Source organism: Eleutherodactylus coqui, chromosome 2 (assembly GCF_035609145.1).
Source record: "Eleutherodactylus coqui strain aEleCoq1 chromosome 2, aEleCoq1.hap1, whole genome shotgun sequence".
In the NCBI taxonomy this organism is placed as follows: Eukaryota; Metazoa; Chordata; class Amphibia; order Anura; family Eleutherodactylidae; genus Eleutherodactylus; species Eleutherodactylus coqui.
Window position 1 is genome coordinate 344,482,528 of NC_089838.1, and position 24,013 is coordinate 344,506,540.

General features: G+C 49.8%; 1 protein-coding gene across 4 annotated transcripts in view; it reads left to right on the top strand.

Annotated features, from left to right (window-relative positions):
• The first annotated feature begins 1,949 nt into the window (after positions 1–1,949).
• Positions 1,950–24,013, top strand: part of EPHB4 (EPH receptor B4) — a 36,121-nt gene continuing 14,057 nt past the window's right edge. The window contains exons 1-2 of one of the 4 annotated variants that reach the window (XM_066593945.1): positions 1,950–2,019; positions 2,105–2,360. In XM_066593945.1, coding sequence (XP_066450042.1) covers positions 2,309–2,360 — 52 coding nt within the window. In that variant the 5' untranslated portion in view covers positions 1,950–2,019; positions 2,105–2,308. Of the gene's footprint in view, positions 2,361–24,013 lie in introns of all 4 variants that reach the window. The other 3 variants (XM_066593944.1, XM_066593943.1, XM_066593942.1) reach the window with 3 other exon arrangements.

The following is a 24,013-nucleotide window of genomic DNA, read 5'->3' on the forward strand; positions in this document are numbered from 1 at the left end:
GCTCTCAGTATTATCGGGGTGTTCTCGGTATTATCGGGGTGCTCTCGGTATTATCGGGGTGCTCTCAGTATTATCGGGGTGTTCTCGGTGTGCTCTCAGTATTATCGGGGTGCTCTCGGTATTATCGGGGTGTTCTCGGTATTATCGGGGTGTTCTCGGTGTGCTCTCAGTATTATCGGGGTGTTCTCGGTGTGCTCTCGGTATTATCGGGGTGCTCTCGGTATTATCGGGGTGCTCTCAGTATTATCGGGGTGTTCTCGGTGTGCTCTCAGTATTATCGGGGTGCTCTCGGTATTATCGGGGTGTTCTCGGTATTATCGGGGTGTTCTCGGTGTGCTCTCGGTATTATCGGGGTGTTCTCGGTATTATCGGGGTGTTCTCGGTATTATCGGGGTGCTCTCAGTATTATCGGGGTGTTCTCGGTATTATCGGGGTGCTCTCGGTATTATCGGGGTGCTCTCAGTATTATCGGGGTGTTCTCCGTATTATCGGGGTGTTCTCGGTATTATCGGGGTGTTCTCGGTGTGCTCTCAGTATTATCGGGGTGCTCTCGGTATTATCGGGGTGTTCTCGGTATTATCGGGGTGTTCTCGGTGTGCTCTCGGTATTATCGGGGTGTTCTCGGTATTATCGGGGTGTTCTCGGTGTTCTCTCAGTATTATCGGGGTGTTCTCGGTATTATCGGGGTGTTCTCGGTATTATCGGGGTGTTCTCGGTGTGCTCTCAGTATTATCGGTGTGCTCTCGGTATTATCGGGGTGCTCTCAGTATTATCGGGGTGTTCTCGGTATTATCGGGGTGTTCTCGGTATTATCGGGGTGTTCTCGGTATTATCGGGGTGTTCTCGGTGTGCTCTCAGTATTATCGGTGTGCTCTCGGTATTATCGGGGTGCTCTCAGTATTATCGGGGTGTTCTCGGTATTATCGGGGTGTTCTCGGTATTATCGGGGTGTTCTCGGTGTGCTCTCAGTATTATCGGTGTGCTCTCGGTATTATCGGGGTGCTCTCAGTATTATCGGGGTGTTCTCGGTATTATCGGGGTGTTCTCGGTATTATCGGTGTGTTTTCGGTGTGCTCTCGCTACTATCGGGGTGCCCTCAATATTATCGGGGTGCTCTCTGTATTATTGGGGTGTACTCTGTGTTATCGGGGTGCTCTCGGTATTATCGGGGTGCTCTCGGTATTATCGGGGTGCCCTCAGTATTATCGGGGTGTTCTTGGTATTATCGGGGTGTTCTCGGTGTGCTCTCAGTATTATCGGGGTGCTCTCGGTATTATCGGGGTGTTCTCGGTATTATCGGGGTGTTCTCGGTGTTCTCTCAGTATTATCGGGGTGTTCTTGGTGTTCTCGGTGTGCTCTCGGTATTATCGGGGTGTTCTCGGTATTATCGGGGTGTTCTCGGTGTGCTCTCGCTACTATCGGGGTGTTCTCGGTATTATCGGGGTGTTCTCGGTATTATCGGGGTGTTCTCGGTGTGCTCTCAGTATTATCGGGGTGCTCTCGGTATTATCGGGGTGTTCTCGGTATTATCGGGGTGTTCTCGGTGTTCTCTCAGTATTATCGGGGTGTTCTTGGTGTTCTCGGTGTGCTCTCGGTATTATCGGGGTGCTCTCGGTATTATCGGGGTGTTCTCGGTGTGCTCTCGCTACTATCGGGGTGCCCTCAGTATTATCGGGGTGTTCTCGGTGTGCTCTTGCTACTATCGGGGTGCCCTCGGTGTTTTGTGCCGCTTTTGTCTTCCTCACATTGTTCTCTCAGAGTTTGGAAACTTTCTGGTACTTGGGCGAAACTTTCGGTGGAGCGCAGGAGAGATTGAGCCTTCTCCTTGGAACAGCCAATCAGCGTGCAGGGCGGGACGTTCAGGTGGGGATGAGCCAATCACCGTATACGGGGCGGGGCGCTTTGGCCGGGATGAACCAATGATGATGTGGGGGTGGGGCTGCCTCTCGGGCGCAGCGCTCTCCCCGGTTGCAGAGGGTTAGTGCCGCCGTCTGTCGCTTCCCTCAGGATCCCCCCGGCCTCACCGTCCTCCGCTCCCCGCAGGACCCCGAACCCCTCTGGCCTTAGCCTCTCCGCAGGACCCCCGAACCCCTCTGGCCTTAGCCTCACCGTCCTCCGCTCCCCGCAGGACCCCCGGCCGCCGCTCCGATCCGGCCCCTTGCTCTCTCGGCGGTCCCTCCGCCTGTGCTCTGGAGTCCCTGCGCCCCAGCTGAGTGCCTTGGGGGCCCCCTGTGCGGGTCGGTGTGGATCCCCTGACCTCCGGGGCCCCCTACCCCCCCAACCCTGGAGTGGGTGCCGTCCGGAGCCCATGGACCCACGGCTGCTGCTGCTGTGGCCCCCGGTGGCGCTGGCCCTGGAAGGTAACACTCAGCGTTGTAGTGGGCCCTATGGGTGTGCGGGTACATATATGATGTATAGGGGGGCTCTGTAGGTGTGCGGGTACATATATGATGTATAGGGGGGCTCTAGGTGTGCGGGTACATATATGATGTATAGGGGGGGGCGCTAGGTGTGCGGGTATATATATGATGTATAGGGGGGGCTCTAGGTGTGCGGGTATATATATGATGTATAGGGGGGCGCTAGGTGTGCGGGTATATATATGATGTATAGGGGGGCGCTAGGTGTGCGGGTATATATATGATGTATAGGGGGGGCTCTAGGTGTGCGGGTACATATATGATGTATAGGGGGGCGCTAGGTGTGCGGGTATATATATGATGTATAGGGGGGCTCTAGGTGTGCGGGTACATATATGATGTATAGGGGGGCTCTGTAGGTGTACGGGTATATATATGATGTATAGGGGGGCTCTAGGTGTGCGGGTACATATATGATGTATAGGGGGGCTCTAGGTGTGCGGGTACATATATGATGTATAGGGGGGCTCTAGGTGTGCGGGTACATATATGATGTATAGGGGGGGCGCTAGGTGTGCGGGTATATATATGATGTATAGGGGGGCTCTAGGTGTGCGGGTATATATATGATGTATAGGGGGGCTCTAGGTGTGCGGGTACATATATGATGTATAGGGGGGCTCTGTAGGTGTACGGGTATATATATGATGTATAGGGGGGCTCTAGGTGTGCGGGTACATATATGATGTATAGGGGGGCTCTAGGTGTGCGGGTACATATATGATGTATAGGGGGGCTCTAGGTGTGCGGGTACATATATGATGTATAGGGGGGGCGCTAGGTGTGCGGGTATATATATGATGTATAGGGGGGCTCTAGGTGTGCGGGTATATATATGATGTATAGGGGGGCTCTAGGTGTGCGGGTATATATATGATGTATAGGGGGGCTCTGTAGGTGTGCGGGTACATATATGATGTATAGGGGGGCTCTGTAGGTGTACGGGTATATATGATGTATAGGGGGCGCTAGGTGTGCGGGTACATATATGATGTATAGGGGGGCTCTAGGTGTACGGTTACATATATGATTTATAGGGGGGCTCTAGGTGTACGGGTACATATATGATGTATAGGGGGGCTCTGTAGGTGTGCGGGTACATATATGATGTATAGGGGGGGGGCTCTGTAGGTGTGCGGGTACATATATGATGTGTAGGGGGGGCTCTGTAGGTGTGCGGGTACATATATGATGTATAGGGGGCTCTGTAGGTGTGCGGGTACAAATATGATGTATAGGGGGGGCTCTAGGTGTGTGGGTACAAATATGATGTATAGGGGGGCTCTGTAGGTTCGCGGGTACATATATGATGTATAGGGGGGGCTCTAGGTGTGCGGGTACATATGATGTATAGGGGGGCTCTAGGTGTGCGGGTACATATGATGTATAGGGGGGGCTCTAGGTGTGCGGGTACATATGATGTATAGGGGGCTCTAGGTGTGCGGGTACATATGATGTATAGGGGGGCTCTGTAGGTGTGCGGGTACATATATGATGTATAGGGGGGCTCTGTAGGATCGCGGGTACATATATGATGTATAGGGGGGCTCTAGGTGTGCGGGTACATATGATGTATAGGGGGGGCTCTAGGTGTGCGGGTACATATGATGTATAGGGGGCTCTAGGTGTGCGGGTACATATGATGTATAGGGGGGCTCTGTAGGTGTGCGGGTACATATATGACGTATGGTGGTGGTGGGCTCTGTAGGTGTGCGGGTACGTATATGACGTATGAAGGGGGCTCTAGGTGTGCGGGTACATATATGATGTATAGGGGGGGCTCTAGGTGTGCGGGTATATATGATGTATAGGGGGCTCTAGGTGTGCGGGTACATATGATGTATAGGGGGCTCTAGGTGTGCGGGTACATATGATGTATAGGGGGCTCTAGGTGTGCGGGTACATATGATGTATAGGGGGGGGCTCTTGGTGTGCGGGTACATATGATGTATAGGGGGGGCTCTAGGTGTGCGGGTACATATGATGTATAGGGGGGGCTCTAGGTGTGCGGGTACATATGATGTATAGGGGGCTCTAGGTGTGCGGGTACATATGATGTATAGGGGGGCTCTGTAGGTGTGCGGGTACATATATGACGTATGGTGGTGGTGGGCTCTGTAGGTGTGCGGGTACGTATATGACGTATGAAGGGGGCTCTAGGTGTGCGGGTACATATATGATGTATAGGGGGGCTCTAGGTGTGCGGGTATATATGATGTATAGGGGGGCTCTGTAGGTGTGCGGGTACGTATATGACGTATGAAGGGGGCTCTAGGTGTGCGGGTACATATGATGTATAGGGGGGCTCTAGGTGTGCGGGTATATATGATGTATAGGGGGGCTCTAGGTGTGCGGGTATATATGATGTATAGGGGGGGCTCTAGGTGTGCGGGTACATATGATGTATAGGGGGGCTCTGTAGGTGTGCGGGTACATATGATGTATAGGGGGGCTCTGTAGGTGTGCAGGTACATATGATGTATAGGGGGGCTCTGTAGGTGTGCGGGTACATATATGATGTATAGGGGGGGCTCTAGGTGTGCGGGTACATATGATGTATAGGGGGGGCTCTAGGTGTGCGGGTACATATGATGTATAGGGGGGGCTCTAGGTGTGCGGGTACATATGATGTATAGGGGGGGCTCTGTAGGTGTGCGGGTACATATGATGTATTGGGGGGCTCTGTAGGTGTGCGGGTACATATATGATGTATAGGGGGGCTCTGTAGGTGTGCGGGTACATATATGATATATAGGGGGCTCTAGGTGTGCGGGTACATATATGATGTATAGGGGGGGCTCTAGGTGTGCGGGTACATATGATGTATAGGGGGGGCTCTAGGTGTGCGGGTACATATGATGTATAGGGGGGGCTCTGTAGGTGTGCGGGTACATATATGATGTATAGGGGGGGCTCTAGGTGTGCGGGTACATATGATGTATAGGGGGGGCTCTAGGTGTGCGGGTACATATGATGTATAGGGGGGGCTCTGTAGGTGTGCGGGTACATATGATGTATAGGGGGGCTCTGTAGGTGTGCGGGTACATATATGATGTATAGGGGGGCTCTGTAGGTGTGCGGGTACATATGATGTATAGGGGGGGCTCTGTAGGTGTGCGGGTACATATGATGTATAGGGGGGGCTCTGTAGGTGTGCGGGTACATATGATGTATAGGGGGGGGCTCTGTAGGTGTACGGGTACATATGATGTATAGGGGGGCTCTGTAGGTGTGCGGGTACATATGATGTATAGGGGGCTCTAGGTGTGCGGGTACATATATGATGTATAGGGGGGGGCTCTGTATGTGTACGGGTACATATATGACGTATGGTGGTGGTGGGCTCTGTAGGTGTGCGGGTACATATGATGTATGGGGGGGCTCTGTAGGTGTGCGGGTACATATATGATGTATAGGGGGGGCTCTGTAGGTGTGCGGGTACATATATGATGTATAGGGGGGGCTCTGTAGGTGTACGGGTATATATATGATGTATAGGGGGGGCTCTGTAGGTGTGCGGGTACATATATGATGTATAGGGCACTGTGGCTCATTAGTTCAGCGTGGAGTATCCAGGTTTTCTTCCAACTCTTCCCGATGATCTCTGGAGGAAAACTGATATAGGTGACTGTGTTATATGGAGAGGTCTGTCTATAAGTTCTTTGTATAGGTGGTTCTATATATTATGGGGGAGTTGTGAGTAGATGTTGGGGGTACCCTAGTAGCACTGCAGCCCGTCCCCCTGTGTATGGAGTGTCAGCTCCGCGGTCCGGCCCTCCATTGTATGCGGCTATTAATATCTGGGGTAATTCCTGTATAACAATGGCGCTGCCTGCGCTCCTCCTTCCCGTCTCCCTCCCTTCCTCTCCCTCCCCTCCTCGCTCTTTCATCTTCTCCTCCCCCATTCCAACTTTTCTGCTCTCCTGCTCCTGTTGCTCAGACCTCTGCTCCTCTACCCAGCGCCCGGCCTCTTCTCTGAACCCCCCATGGGCTGGATTACCACTCATTGCACCCCACTTCTCTTTTCACCACCTGGCTACAATACTCCTGCTCTGTGCCCCCCATCTGCAGCACTGAGTACCCTTCATCAGCTCCCCTCCCCCAGGTGGCCCGGGCTCTGTAGTGGTCACAGGATGCTATATGGACCGTCCGGCCATGTTGATCTGAAGGCAGTTTTTGTAGCATTAACTGTATTTTACAAGTCGGTGTGTGACGTTCTTTCCATTTGGCGAAACCTGAGACATAACTCCCTGTGTCCCATGTGCGGCCACGGTAGGGGAACCCTCCTCTTCCCCCCTCCACCTCCAGTAGGATGACTGTCCTCTCCCCCCCTCCACCTCCAGTAGGATGACTGTCCTCTCCCCCCCCTCCAGTAGGATGACTGTCCTCTCCCCCCCCCTCCAGTAGGATGACTGTCCTCTCCCCCCCCTCCAGTAGGATGACTGTCCTCTCCCCCCCCTCCAGTAGGATGACTGTCCTCTCCCCCCCCTCCAGTAGGATGACTGTCCTCTCCCCCCCCTCCAGTAGGATGACTGTCCTCTCCCCCCCTCCAGTAGGATGACTGTCCTCTCCCCCCCCTCCAGTAGGATGACTGTCCTCTCCCCCCCCTCCAGTAGGATGACTGTCCTCTCCCCCCCCTCCAGTAGGATGACTGTCCTCTCCCCCCCCTCCAGTAGGATGACTGTCCTCTCCCCCCCCTCCAGTAGGATGACTGTCCTCTCCCCCCCCTCCAGTAGGATGACTGTCCTCTCCCCCCCCTCCAGTAGGATGACTGTCCTCTCCCCCCCCTCCAGTAGGATGACTGTCCTCTCCCCCCCCTCCAGTAGGATGACTGTCCTCTCCCCCCCCTCCAGTAGGATGACTGTCCTCTCCCCCCCCTCCAGTAGGATGACTGTCCTCTCCCCCCCCTCCAGTAGGATGACTGTCCTCTCCCCCCCCTCCAGTAGGATGACTGTCCTCTCCCCCCCCCTCCAGTAGGATGACTGTCCTCTCCCCCCCCCTCCAGTAGGATGACTGTCCTCTCCCCCCCCTCCAGTAGGATGACTGTCCTCTCCCCCCCCTCCAGTAGGATGACTGTCCTCTCCCCCCCCTCCAGTAGGATGACTGTCCTCTCCCCCCCCTCCAGTAGGATGACTGTCCTCTCCCCCCCCTCCAGTAGGATGACTGTCCTCTCCCCCCCCTCCAGTAGGATGACTGTCCTCTCCCCCCCCTCCAGTAGGATGACTGTCCTCTCCCCCCCCTCCAGTAGGATGACTGTCCTCTCCCCCCCCTCCAGTAGGATGACTGTCCTCTCCCCCCCCCTCCAGTAGGATGACTGTCCTCTCCCCCCCCCTCCAGTAGGATGACTGTCCTCTCCCCCCCCCTCCAGTAGGATGACTGTCCTCTCCCCCCCCCCCTCCAGTAGGATGACTGTCCTCTCCCCCCCCCCCTCCAGTAGGATGACTGTCCTCTCCCCCCCCCCCTCCAGTAGGATGACTGTCCTCTCCCCCCCCCCTCCAGTAGGATGACTGTCCTCTCCCCCCCCTCCAGTAGGATGACTGTCCTCTCCCCCCCCTCCAGTAGGATGACTGTCCTCTCCCCCCCCCTCCAGTAGGATGACTGTCCTCTCCCCCCCCCTCCAGTAGGATGACTGTCCTCTCCCCCCCCCTCCAGTAGGATGACTGTCCTCTCCCCCCCCCTCCAGTAGGATGACTGTCCTCTCCCCCCCCTCCAGTAGGATGACTGTCCTCTCCCCCCCTCCAGTAGGATGACTGTCCTCTCCCCCCCTCCAGTAGGATGACTGTCCTCTCCCCCCCCTCCAGTAGGATGACTGTCCTCTCCCCCCCCTCCAGTAGGATGACTGTCCTCTCCCCCCCTCCAGTAGGATGACTGTCCTCTCCCCCCCTCCAGTAGGATGACTGTCCTCTCCCCCCCTCCAGTAGGATGACTGTCCTCTCCCCCCCTCCAGTAGGATGACTGTCCTCTCCCCCCCTCCAGTAGGATGACTGTCCTCTCCCCCCCTCCAGTAGGATGACTGTCCTCTCCCCCCCTCCAGTAGGATGACTGTCCTCTCCCCCCCTCCAGTAGGATGACTGTCCTCTCCCCCCCTCCAGTAGGATGACTGTCCTCTCCCCCCCTCCAGTAGGATGACTGTCCTCTCCCCCCCTCCAGTAGGATGACTGTCCTCTCCCCCCCTCCAGTAGGATGACTGTCCTCTCCCCCCCTCCAGTAGGATGACTGTCCTCTCCCCCCCTCCAGTAGGATGACTGTCCTCTCCCCCCCTCCAGTAGGATGACTGTCCTCTCCCCCCCTCCAGTAGGATGACTGTCCTCTCCCCCCCTCCAGTAGGATGACTGTCCTCTCCCCCCCTCCAGTAGGATGACTGTCCTCTCCCCCCCTCCAGTAGGATGACTGTCCTCTCCCCCCCTCCAGTAGGATGACTGTCCTCTCCCCCCCTCCAGTAGGATGACTGTCCTCTCCCCCCCTCCAGTAGGATGACTGTCCTCTCCCCCCCTCCAGTAGGATGACTGTCCTCTCCCCCCCTCCAGTAGGATGACTGTCCTCTCCCCCCCCTCCAGTAGGATGACTGTCCTCTCCCCCCCCCTCCAGTAGGATGACTGTCCTCTCCCCCCCCTCCAGTAGGATGACTGTCCTCTCCCCCCCCCTCCAGTAGGATGACTGTCCTCTCCCCCCCCCTCCAGTAGGATGACTGTCCTCTCCCCCCCCCTCCAGTAGGATGACTGTCCTCTCCCCCCCCCTCCAGTAGGATGACTGTCCTCTCCCCCCCCCTCCAGTAGGATGACTGTCCTCTCCCCCCCCCTCCAGTAGGATGACTGTCCTCTCCCCCCCCCTCCAGTAGGATGACTGTCCTCTCCCCCCCCCCTCCAGTAGGATGACTGTCCTCTCCCCCCCCCCTCCAGTAGGATGACTGTCCTCTCCCCCCCCCCTCCAGTAGGATGACTGTCCTCTCCCCCCCCCCTCCAGTAGGATGACTGTCCTCTCCCCCCCCCTCCAGTAGGATGACTGTCCTCTCCCCCCCCCTCCAGTAGGATGACTGTCCTCTCCCCCCCCCTCCAGTAGGATGACTGTCCTCTCCCCCCCCCTCCAGTAGGATGACTGTCCTCTCCCCCCCCCCTCCAGTAGGATGACTGTCCTCCCCCCCCCCCTCCAGTAGGATGACTGTCCTCTCCCCCCCCCCTCCAGTAGGATGACTGTCCTCCCCCCCCCCCCTCCAGTAGGATGACTGTCCTCTCCCCCCCCCCTCCAGTAGGATGACTGTCCTCTCCCCCCCCCCTCCAGTAGGATGACTGTCCTCTCCCCCCCCCTCCAGTAGGATGACTGTCCTCTCCCCCCCCCTCCAGTAGGATGACTGTCCTCTCCCCCCCCCTCCAGTAGGATGACTGTCCTCTCCCCCCCCCTCCAGTAGGATGACTGTCCTCTCCCCCCCCCTCCAGTAGGATGACTGTCCTCTCCCCCCCCCTCCAGTAGGATGACTGTCCTCTCCCCCCCCCTCCAGTAGGATGACTGTCCTCTCCCCCCCCCTCCAGTAGGATGACTGTCCTCTCCCCCCCCCTCCAGTAGGATGACTGTCCTCTCCCCCCCCCTCCAGTAGGATGACTGTCCTCTCCCCCCCCCTCCAGTAGGATGACTGTCCTCTCCCCCCCCCTCCAGTAGGATGACTGTCCTCTCCCCCCCCCTCCAGTAGGATGACTGTCCTCTCCCCCCCCCTCCAGTAGGATGACTGTCCTCTCCCCCCCCCTCCAGTAGGATGACTGTCCTCTCCCCCCCCCTCCAGTAGGATGACTGTCCTCTCCCCCCCCCTCCAGTAGGATGACTGTCCTCTCCCCCCCCCTCCAGTAGGATGACTGTCCTCTCCCCCCCCCTCCAGTAGGATGACTGTCCTCTCCCCCCCCCTCCAGTAGGATGACTGTCCTCTCCCCCCCCCTCCAGTAGGATGACTGTCCTCTCCCCCCCCCTCCAGTAGGATGACTGTCCTCTCCCCCCCCCTCCAGTAGGATGACTGTCCTCTCCCCCCCCCTCCAGTAGGATGACTGTCCTCTCCCCCCCCCTCCAGTAGGATGACTGTCCTCTCCCCCCCCCTCCAGTAGGATGACTGTCCTCTCCCCCCCCCTCCAGTAGGATGACTGTCCTCTCCCCCCCCCTCCAGTAGGATGACTGTCCTCTCCCCCCCCCTCCAGTAGGATGACTGTCCTCTCCCCCCCCCTCCAGTAGGATGACTGTCCTCTCCCCCCCCCTCCAGTAGGATGACTGTCCTCTCCCCCCCCCTCCAGTAGGATGACTGTCCTCTCCCCCCCCCTCCAGTAGGATGACTGTCCTCTCCCCCCCCCTCCAGTAGGATGACTGTCCTCTCCCCCCCCCTCCAGTAGGATGACTGTCCTCTCCCCCCCCCTCCAGTAGGATGACTGTCCTCTCCCCCCCCCTCCAGTAGGATGACTGTCCTCTCCCCCCCCCCTCCAGTAGGATGACTGTCCTCTCCCCCCCCCTCCAGTAGGATGACTGTCCTCTCCCCCCCCCTCCAGTAGGATGACTGTCCTCTCCCCCCCCCTCCAGTAGGATGACTGTCCTCTCCCCCCCCCTCCAGTAGGATGACTGTCCTCTCCCCCCCCTCCAGTAGGATGACTGTCCTCTCCCCCCCCCTCCAGTAGGATGACTGTCCTCTCCCCCCCCTCCAGTAGGATGACTGTCCTCTCCCCCCCCCTCCAGTAGGATGACTGTCCTCTCCCCCCCCTCCAGTAGGATGACTGTCCTCTCCCCCCCCTCCAGTAGGATGACTGTCCTCTCCCCCCCCTCCAGTAGGATGACTGTCCTCTCCCCCCCCTCCAGTAGGATGACTGTCCTCTCCCCCCCCTCCAGTAGGATGACTGTCCTCTCCCCCCCCTCCAGTAGGATGACTGTCCTCTCCCCCCCCTCCAGTAGGATGACTGTCCTCTCCCCCCCCTCCAGTAGGATGACTGTCCTCTCCCCCCCCTCCAGTAGGATGACTGTCCTCTCCCCCCCCCTCCAGTAGGATGACTGTCCTCTCCCCCCCCTCCAGTAGGATGACTGTCCTCTCCCCCCCCTCCAGTAGGATGACTGTCCTCTCCCCCCCCTCCAGTAGGATGACTGTCCTCTCCCCCCCCCTCCAGTAGGATGACTGTCCTCTCCCCCCCCCTCCAGTAGGATGACTGTCCTCTCCCCCCCCCTCCAGTAGGATGACTGTCCTCTCCCCCCCCCTCCAGTAGGATGACTGTCCTCTCCCCCCCCCTCCAGTAGGATGACTGTCCTCTCCCCCCCCTCCAGTAGGATGACTGTCCTCTCCCCCCCCTCCAGTAGGATGACTGTCCTCTCCCCCCCCTCCAGTAGGATGACTGTCCTCTCCCCCCCCTCCAGTAGGATGACTGTCCTCTCCCCCCCCTCCAGTAGGATGACTGTCCTCTCCCCCCCCTCCAGTAGGATGACTGTCCTCTCCCCCCCCTCCAGTAGGATGACTGTCCTCTCCCCCCCCTCCAGTAGGATGACTGTCCTCTCCCCCCCCTCCAGTAGGATGACTGTCCTCTCCCCCCTCCTCCAGTAGGATGACTGTCCTCTCCCCCGGCCCCTCCTCCACCCCCCGCCTCCAGTAGGGTGTTTCTCCTCCAACCCCCTCACCCCCCACCCCCTTCCAGTAGGTTGAGCCTTCTCCACTCCCCCCCACCCCCTCCAGTAGGATGACCCCCCCCCCTCTCCTTCCCCAGTGAGATGCCCCCAGGTCTCCCATTCGCCGGTTGTATGTGGACCTGTCGGTGTTGACAATGATCACAACTCTCCTCAGATCTGCCTGGCTGGTGGGGCGGATTCTATACTACAGGTGTGAACAGGTCCCGTGGCGCCGTCAGCGGCCCCCGCATGTCGTGGCCTCGCTCCTGATTTCCATGTCTTGTTTTCTCCTCCTGAGTGCGGTAGGGCGGAGGGTGTGAAATCCGGGCGTAGCCATCTAATTAGCATTCACACAGGAGGGCACTGCAGCCTGTGTCTACATGTGAGGTGTGCAACAGCCTCTGAAAAAGGGCGAAACTAGAGCGCCGGAGGTGTGCGCCGCTATCGCCATACGAGGCTGGCGTGTCTGGATCTTCTGCTGAGACTTTGGGGGGCAGAGAAGTTGTCATTGGTGGGCTCCGCGGGGGTTGTAGGGAGGGCGGACTTGGGGGATGTGTAGGGGTACGGGGAAGTTGTAGGGCACCGCGGGTGATGTGTTGAGGTGAAAGCAGTGCGGCCCCGAGGTCGCACGCCTGTGGAAGCTGTCTCCTGGTGTCCGCAGCAACCAATCACAGCGCAGCTTTCATGTTACCTCAGCGGTATAATATATAACAACCAATCACAGCGCAGCTTTCATGTTACCTCAGCAGTATAATATATAACAACCAATCACAGCGCAGCTTACATGTTACCTCAGTATAATATATAACAACCAATCACAGCACAGCTTTCATGTTTCCTCAGCGGTATAATATGTAACAACCAATCACAGCGCAGCTTTCATGTTACCTCAGTATAATATATAACAACCAATCACAGCGCAGCTTTCATGTTACCTCAGCGGTATAATATATAACAACCAATCACAGCGCAGCTTTCATGTTACCTCAGTATAATATATAACAACCAATCACAGCGCAGCTTTTGTTACCTCAGCAGTATAATATATAACAACCAATCACAGCGCAGCTTTCATGTTACCTCAGTATAATATATAACAACCAATCACAGCGCAGCTTTCATGTTACCTCAGTGGTATAATATATAACAACCAATCACAGCACAGCTTTCATGTTACCTCAGTATAATATATAACAACCAATCACAGCGCAGCTTTCATGTTACCTCAGTGGTATAATATATAACAACCAATCACAGCACAGCTTTCATGTTACCTCAGTATAATATATAACAACCAATCACAGCGCAGCTTTCATGTTACCTCAGTATAATATATAACAACCAATCACAGCACAGCTTTCATGTTACCTCAGCGGTATAATATATAACAACCAATCGCAGCGCAGCTTTCATGTTTCCTCAGCGATATAATATATAGCAACCAATCACAGAGCAGCTTTCATGTTACCTCAGCAGTATAATATATAGCAACCAATCACAGAGCAGCTTTCATGTTACCTCAGCAGTATAATATAACAACCAATCACAGCGCAGCTTTCATGTTACCTCAGCAGTATAATATATAGCAACCAATCACAGAGCAGCTTTCATGTTACCTCAGTATAATATATAACAACCAATCACAGCGCAGCTTACATGTTACCTCAGTATAATATATAACAACCAATCACAGCACAGCTTTCATGTTTCCTCAGCGGTATAATATGTAACAACCAATCACAGCGCAGCTTTCATGTTACCTCAGTATAATATATAACAACCAATCACAGCGCAGCTTTCATGTTACCTCAGCAGTATAATATAACAACCAATCACAGCGCAGCTTTCATGTTACCTCAGTATAATATATAACAACCAATCACAGCACAGCTTTCATGTTACCTCAGTATAATATATAACAACCAATCACAGCACAGCTTTCATGTTACCTCAGCAGTATAATACATAACAACCAATCACAGCGCAGCTTTCATGTTACCTCAGCAGTATAATATATAACAACCAATCACAGCACAGCTTTCATGTTACCTCAGTATAATATATAACAACCAATCACAGCGCAGCTTTCATGTTACCTCAGCAGTATAATATATAACAGCCAATCACAGCCCAGCTTTCATGTTACCTCAGCAGTATAATATATAACAACCAATCACAGCGCAGCTTTCATGTTACCTCAGTATAATATATAACAACCAATCACAGCGCAGCTTTCATGTTACCTCAGCAGTATAATATATAACAACCAATCACAGCGCAGCTTTCATGTTACCTCAGTATAATATATAACAACCAATCACAGCACAGCTTTCATGTAACCTCAGTATAATATATAACAACCAATCACAGCGCAGCTTTCATGTTACCTCAGTATAATATATAACAACCAATCACAGCGCAGCTTTCATGTTACCTCAGTATAATATATAACAACCAATCACAGCACAGCTTTCATGTTACCTCAGCAGTATAATATATAACAACCAATCATAGCGCAGCTTTCATGTTACCTCAGCGGTATAATATATAACAACCAATCACAGCGCAGCTTTCATGTTACCTCAGTATAATATATAACAACCAATCACAGCACAGCTTTCATGTTACCTCAGCAGTATAATATATAACAACCAATCACAGCACAGCTTTCATGTTACCTCAGTATAATATATAACAACCAATCACAGCGCAGCTTTCATGTTACCTCAGCGGTATAATATATAACAACCAATCACAGCACAGCTTTCATGTTACCTCAGCGGTATAATATATAACAACCAATCACAGCACAGCTTTCATGTTACCTCAGCGGTATAATATATAACAACCAATCACAGCGCAGCTTTCATGTTACCTCAGCGGTATAATATATAACAACCAATCACAGAGCAGCTTTCTTGTTACCTCAGCGGTATAATATATAACAACCAATCACAGAGCAGCTTTCATGTTACCTCAGTATAATATATAACAACCAATCACAGCACAGCTTTCATGTTACCTCAGTATAATATATAACAACCAATCACAGCACAGCTTTCATGTTACCTCAGCAGTATAATATATAACAACCAATCACAGCGCAGCTTTCATGTTACCTCAGTATAATATATAACAACCAATCACAGCGCAGCTTTCATGTTACCTCAGTATATTATATAACAACCAATCACAGCACAGCTTTCATGTTACCTCAGCAGTATAATATATAACAACCAATCACAGCACAGCTTTCATGTTACCTCAGCAGTATAATATATAACAACCAATCACAGCGCAGCTTTCATGTTACCTCAGTATAATATATAACAACCAATCACAGCGCAGCTTTCATGTTACCTCAGTATAATATATAACAACCAATCACAGCACAGCTTTCATGTTACCTCAGCAGTATAATATATAACAACCAATCACAGCACAGCTTTCATGTTACCTCAGCAGTATAATATATAACAACCAATCACAGCGCAGCTTTCATGTTACCTCAGTATAATATATAACAACCAATCACAGCGCAGCTTTCATGTTACCTCAGCAGTATAATATATAACAACCAATCACAGCGGAGCTTTCATGTTACCTCAGTATAATATATAACAACCAATCACAGCGCAGCTTTCATGTTACCTCAGTATAATATATAACAACCAATCACAGCGCAGCTTTCATGTTACCTCAGCAGTATAATATATAACAACCAATCACAGTGCAGCTTTCATGTTACCTCAGTATAATATATAACAACCAATCACAGCGCAGCTTTCATGTTACCTCAGTATAATATATAACAACCAATCACAGCGCAGCTTTCATGTTACCTCAGTATAATATATAACAACCAATCACAGCACAGCTTTCATGTTACCTCAGTATAATATATAACAACCAATCACAGCGCAGCTTTCATGTTACCTCAGTATAATATATAACAACCAATCACAGCGCAGCTTTCATGTTACCTCAGCAGTATAATATATAACAACCAATCACAGCGGAGCTTTCATGTTACCTCAGTAGTATAATATATAACAACCAATCACAGTGCAGCTTTCATGTTACCTCAGCAGTATAATATATAACAACCAATCACAGTGCAGCTTTCATGTTACCTCAGTATAATATATAACAACCAATCACAGCACAGCTTTCATGTTACCTCAGCAGTATAATATATAACAACCAATCACAGAGCAGCTTTCATGTAACCTCAGTATAATATATAACAACCAATCACAGCGCAGCTTTCATGTTACCTCAGTATAATATATAACAACCAATCACAGCGCAGCTTTCATGTTACCTCAGTATAAAATATAACAACCAATCACAGCACAGCTTTCATGTTACCTCAGTATAATATATCAACCAATCACAGCACAGCTTTCATGTAACCTCAGTATAATATATAACAACCAATCACAGCGCAGCTTTCATGTTACCTCAGTATAATATATCAACCAATCACAGCACAGCTTTCATGTTACCTCAGCGGTATAATATATAACAACCAATCGCAGCGCAGCTTTCATGTTTCCTCAGCGATATAATATATAGCAACCAATCACAGAGCAGCTTTCATGTTACCTCAGCAGTATAATATATAGCAACCAATCACAGAGCAGCTTTCATGTTACCTCAGCAGTATAATATAACAACCAATCACAGCGCAGCTTTCATGTTACCTCAGCAGTATAATATATAGCAACCAATCACAGAGCAGCTTTCATGTTACCTCAGTATAATATATAACAACCAATCACAGCGCAGCTTACATGTTACCTCAGTATAATATATAACAACCAATCACAGCGCAGCTTTCATGTTACCTCAGTATAATATATAACAACCAATCACAGCGCAGCTTTCATGTTACCTCAGTATAATATATAACAACCAATCACAGCACAGCTTTCATGTTTCCTCAGCGGTATAATATGTAACAACCAATCACAGCGCAGCTTTCATGTTACCTCAGTATAATATATAACAACCAATCACAGCGCAGCTTTCATGTTACCTCAGCAGTATAATATAACAACCAATCACAGCGCAGCTTTCATGTTACCTCAGTATAATATATAACAACCAATCACAGCACAGCTTTCATGTTACCTCAGTATAATATATAACAACCAATCACAGCACAGCTTTCATGTTACCTCAGCAGTATAATATATAACAACCAATCACAGCGCAGCTTTTGTTACCTCAGCAGTATAATATATAACAACCAATCACAGCACAGCTTTCATGTTACCTCAGTATAATATATAACAACCAATCACAGCACAGCTTTCATGTTACCTCAGCAGTATAATACATAACAACCAATCACAGCGCAGCTTTCATGTTACCTCAGCAGTATAATATATAACAACCAATCACAGCACAGCTTTCATGTTACCTCAGTATAATATATAACAACCAATCACAGCACAGCTTTTGTTACCTCAGCAGTATAATATATAACAACCAATCACAGCGCAGCTTTCATGTTACCTCAGCAGTATAATATATAACAACCAATCACAGCGCAGCTTTCATGTTACCTTAGCAGTATAATATATAACAACCAATCACAGCACAGCTTTCATGTTACCTCAGTATAATATATAACAACCAATCACAGCGCAGCTTTCATGTTACCTCAGCAGTATAATATATAACAGCCAATCACAGCACAGCCTTCATGTTACCTCAGCAGTATAATATGTAACAACCAATCACAGCGCAGCTTTCATGTTACCTCAGTATAATATATAACAACCAATCACAGCGCAGCTTTCATGTTACCTCAGCAGTATAATATATAACAACCAATCACAGCGCAGCTTTCATGTTACCTCAGTATAATATATAACAACCAATCACAGCACAGCTTTCATGTAACCTCAGTATAATATATAACAACCAATCACAGCGCAGCTTTCATGTTACCTCAGTATAATATATAACAACCAATCACAGCGCAGCTTTCATGTTACCTCAGTATAATATATAACAACCAATCACAGCACAGCTTTCATGTTACCTCAGCAGTATAATATATAACAACCAATCATAGCGCAGCTTTCATGTTACCTCAGCGGTATAATATATAACAACCAATCACAGCGCAGCTTTCATGTTACCTCAGTATAATATATAACAACCAATCACAGCACAGCTTTCATGTTACCTCAGCAGTATAATATATAACAACCAATCACAGCACAGCTTTCATGTTACCTCAGTATAATATATAACAACCAATCACAGCGCAGCTTTCATGTTACCTCAGCGGTATAATATATAACAACCAATCACAGCACAGCTTTCATGTTACCTCAGCGGTATAATATATAACAACCAATCACAGCGCAGCTTTCATGTTACCTCAGCGGTATAATATATAACAACCAATCACAGAGCAGCTTTCTTGTTACCTCAGCGGTATAATATATAACAACCAATCACAGAGCAGCTTTCATGTTACCTCAGTATAATATATAACAACCAATCACAGCACAGCTTTCATGTTACCTCAGTATAATATATAACAACCAATCACAGCACAGCTTTCATGTTACCTCAGCAGTATAATATATAACAACCAATCACAGCGCAGCTTTCATGTTACCTCAGTATAATATATAACAACCAATCACAGCGCAGCTTTCATGTTACCTCAGTATAATATATAACAACCAATCACAGCACAGCTTTCATGTTACCTCAGCAGTATAATATATAACAACCAATCACAGCACAGCTTTCATGTTACCTCAGCAGTATAATATATAACAACCAATCACAGCGCAGCTTTCATGTTACCTCAGTATAATATATAACAACCAATCACAGCGCAGCTTTCATGTTACCTCAGTATAATATATAACAACCAATCACAGCACAGCTTTCATGTTACCTCAGCAGTATAATATATAACAACCAATCACAGCACAGCTTTCATGTTACCTCAGCAGTATAATATATAACAACCAATCACAGCGCAGCTTTCATGTTACCTCAGTATAATATATAACAACCAATCACAGCGCAGCTTTCATGTTACCTCAGCAGTATAATATATAACAACCAATCACAGCGGAGCTTTCATGTTACCTCAGTATAATATATAACAACCAATCACAGCGCAGCTTTCATGTTACCTCAGTATAATATATAACAACCAATCACAGCGCAGCTTTCATGTTACCTCAGCAGTATAATATATAACAACCAATCACAGTGCAGCTTTCATGTTACCTCAGTATAATATATAACAACCAATCACAGCGCAGCTTTCATGTTACCTCAGTATAATATATAACAACCAATCACAGCGCAGCTTTCATGTTACCTCAGTATAATATATAACAACCAATCACAGCACAGCTTTCATGTTACCTCAGTATAATATATAACAACCAATCACAGCGCAGCTTTCATGTTACCTCAGTATAATATATCAACCAATCACAGCACAGCTTTCATGTTACCTCAGTATAATATATCAACCAATCACAGCGCAGCTTTCATGTTACCTCAGCAGTATAATATATAACAACCAATCATAGCGCAGCTTTCATGTTACCTCAGCGGTATAATATATAACAACCAATCACAGCGCAGCTTTCATGTTACCTCAGCAGTATAATATATAACAACCAATCACAGCACAGCTTTCATGTTACCTCAGTATAATATATAACAACCAATCACAGCGCAGCTTTCATGTTACCTCAGTATAATATATAACAACCAATCACAGCGCAGCTTTCATGTTACCTCAGTATAATATATAACAACCAATCACAGCACAGCTTTCATGTTACCTCAGTATAATATATAACAACCAATCACAGCGCAGCTTTCATGTTACCTCAGTATAATATATAACAACCAATCACAGCGCAGCTTTCATGTTACCTCAGTATAATATATAACAACCAATCACAGCGCAGCTTTCATGTTACCTCAGCAGTATAATATATAACAACCAATCACAGAGCAGCTTTCATGTTACCTCAGTAGTATAATATATAACAACCAATCACAGCGCAGCTTTCATGTTACCTCAGCGGTATAATATATAACAACCAATCACAGCACAGCTTTCATGTTACCTCAGCGGTATAATATATAACAACCAATCACAGTGCAGCTTTCATGTTACCTTAGTATAATATATAACAACCAATCACAGCGCAGCTTTCATGTTACCTCAGCAGTATAATATATAACAACCAATCATAGCGCAGCTTTCATGTTACCTCAGTATAATATATAACAACCAATCACAGCGCAGCTTTCATGTTACCTCAGCAGTATAATATATAACAACCAATCACAGCACAGCTTTCATGTTACCTCAGCAGTATAATATATAACAACCAATCATAGCGCAGCTTTCATGTTACCTCAGTATAATATATAACAACCAATCACAGCGCAGCTTTCATGTTACCTCAGCAGTATAATATATAACAACCAATCACAGCACAGCTTTCATGTTACCTCAGCAGTATAATATATAACAACCAATCACAGCACAGCTTTCATGTTACCTCAGCAGTATAATATATAACAACCAATCACAGCACAGCTTTCATGTTACCTCAGCAGTATAATATATAACAACCACTGTCACCCCTGCCTGATGTACCGTATACTGCAAGATAGAGGGTCAGCGTGTCGGAGATTATAATCCCTCAGTGTGCCGCCCGAATGGGGGTTATAATGTGCTGGAGATTATAGTCCCCTAGTGTGCCGCCCGGACGGGTGGTTATATAATGTGCTGGAGATTATGATCCCTCAGTGTGCTGCCCGGACGGGGGTTATATAATGTGCTGGAGATTATAATCCCTCAGTGTGCCGCCCGGACGGGGGTTATATAATGTGCTGGAGATTATAATCCCTCAGTGTGCCGCCTGGACGGGGGTTATAATGTGCTGGAGATTATAATCCCCTAGTGTGCCGCCCGGACGGGGGTTATATAATGTGCTGGAGATTATAATCCCTCAGTGTGCCGCCCGGACGGGGGTTATATAATGTGCTGGAGATTATAATCCCTCAGTGTGCCGCCCGGACGGGGGTTATATAATGTGCTGGAGATTATAATCCCTCAGTGTGCCGCCCGGACGGGGGTTATATAATGTGCTGGAGATTATAATCCCTCAGTGTGCCGCCCGGACGGGGGTTATATAATGTGCTGGAGATTATAATCCCTCAGTGTGCCGCCCGGACGGGGGTTATATAATGTGCTGGAGATTATAATCCCTCTAGTATGCCGCCCGGACGGGGGTTATATAATGTGCTGGAGATTATAATCATCTAGTGTGCCGCCCGGACGGGGGTTATATAATGTGCTGGAGATTATAATCCCTCAGTGTGCCGCCCGGACGGGGGTTATATAATGTGCTGGAGATTATAATCCCTCAGTGTGCCGCCCGGACGGGGGTTATATAATGTGCTGGAGATTATAATCCCTCAGTGTGCCGCCCGGACGGGGGTTATATAATGTGCTGGAGATTATAATCATCTAGTGTGCCGCCCGGACGGGGGTTATATAATGTGCTGGAGATTATAATCCCTCAATGTGCCGCCCGGACGGGGGTTATATAATGTGCTGGAGATTATAATCCCCTAGTATGCCGCCCGGACGGGGGTTATATAATGTGCTGGAGATTATAATCCCTCAGTGTGCCGCCCGGATGGGGGTTATAATGTGCGTGTGTGTGTGGCCGCGTGTGTGTGGCCGCGTGTGTGTGGCCGCGTGTGTGTGGCCGCGCTGTATACATATGTGTGGTAGTCAGCCGGGGGGGTGGGGGGTGTGCGTGCATGCGCGCAGCTGCTGGTGACCTGTGTGTGTGGGAGGGCAGGTGCTGGTGACCTGTACGTATATGTGTGTGTGTGTGTGTGCGCGCTGGTGACCCGTGTGTGCGCGTTGGCGACCCGTATGTACCTACCTGCCTGTATACCCGGATTAACAATTAGTCCCTCTTAAACTCCTCTATGGATCCTGCCATCACCACATCCTCAGGCAGAGAGTTCCACAGTCTCACTGCTCTTACAGTAAAGAACCCTCTTCTGTGTTGGTGATGAAACCTGCTTTCTCTAATCGTAGCGGATGCCCTCTTGTTACCGTCGTGGTCCTGGGTATAAACAGATCCTGGGAGAGATCCTTGTGTTGTCCCCTCATGTACTTATACATGGTTATTTGGTCGCCCCTCAGCCGTCTGTTTTCCGGGGTGAATAATCCCAGTTTTGGTGCCTCTCTGGGTATTCCAGTCCCTCATTCCATGTATTAGTTTAGCTTCCGGCCTGTAGTCACCAGGCTCACTTTTGGACCTCTTTTGTATATTGAAACTACATTGGCAATGCGCCAGTCCAGCGGTCCGGCCCCGGTCCCAGTAGAGTCCCTAAATATTGGATATAGTAGCCTAGCTATCACATCGCTGAGTTCCCTTAGAACGCCTGGCCATTTATTTATTAGACTGCTCCGCACTCCTCCTGCGTTGGGTATGAGATATTTAGCGGGCGTTCGTTTTATTCCCCTGCATCTCGTGTGAAATTTCTTTTTTTCTTCGTGAATACACTTGAAACTATTTAATAGATTTGCCCCCCCCCCCCCCCCCTCCATCATCTTCAATGATTTCTCCTGCATTATTTGTTAAAGGGCCAGCGCTCTCCCTGCAAATCCTTTTGCTGTTACTATAGTTGTAGACTAGTTCCGGGTTGTTTTTGCTCTCTTTGGCGATCCGTCTTTCTGCCTCCTCCTTTGATCGTATCTTTGCATATTTTGTTTTTTTCCCTGTATGATTTTAGCGCTTCTTCGCTGCCTTGTTGCTTTAGTAGTTTGAACACTTTCTTCTTTTCGTTTATTGCCCCTCTTACCGTCTTGTCGAGCCACATTGGTTTCCTTTTACTTGAGTTTCTTTTATTTTTAAAGGGAATGAACTGCTCACATGAGGTGATTAGGATCCTTTTAAACTCCTCCCATTTGTCGTCTGTACTGATATTTTTGAGGATGTTGTCCCAATTAATGTTACCGATAGTAGTTCTAAGCTCATCACATTTTGCTTTACTAAAGTTTAGTTTCTTTGTCGCTCCCTGATAAGGCTTCCTATTGAATGACAGCTGGAAGTTGATTATATTGTGGTCGCTGTTCCCCAAGTGCCCCTCAACCTGTACCCCCATGATTCTGTCCGGTTTGTTAGTTAGTACTAAGTCCAGAATGGCCCTCCCTCTTGTTGGTTCCCGCACAAGTTGGTTCAGGTAGTTATCTTTAATTGATCTCAAGAACTTATCACCCCTGTGAGATTTGCAGGTTTCGTTTTCCCATGTTATACCTGGGTAATTAAAGTCCCCCATGATAATTACTTCGTTGCGGTCTGACACCTCTTCTATCTGCCTTTAGGCCTCATGTCCATAAGGAAAAGAAGATTTTAAATCCACAGTGAATGACCCGCCCGCGGATCCGCTCCCCATCGGGATGCATTGACCACCCGTGGGTAGATAAATACCCGCGGATGGTCAATAAAAGTGAATTAAAAAAATCCTGTAGCATGAAAAAAAAATGGCCACGCTCCATTCAGGCACGGGTCTCTACTGAAGCCTATGGGAGCCGTCCGGATCCGCAGGAGACCTGCGCCCGAATTACACTCACCTGCTCCGGGTGATGCAGATCTTCCTTCCTTCGCAGCAGGATCTTCTTTCTTCGGCCCGGCGAATGTGTACGGCGCAGGCACACGGCCGGAGTGCCGAGCCCATCCGCCGGGCCGAAGAAAGAAGATCCGGCCGCAAGGAAGAGAAGACCTGCCCGGTCCGCTGCGGGTAAGTTTATTCTGATTTAATGCCTGATGTCCGCGGGACAGGAGGGACCCGCTGCGGATTCTACATGGAGGCCTCGGGTTTCAGTTTCTTCTGTTGCTTTTGGTGGTCTATAGAAGACCCCCATCAGGATTTTGTTA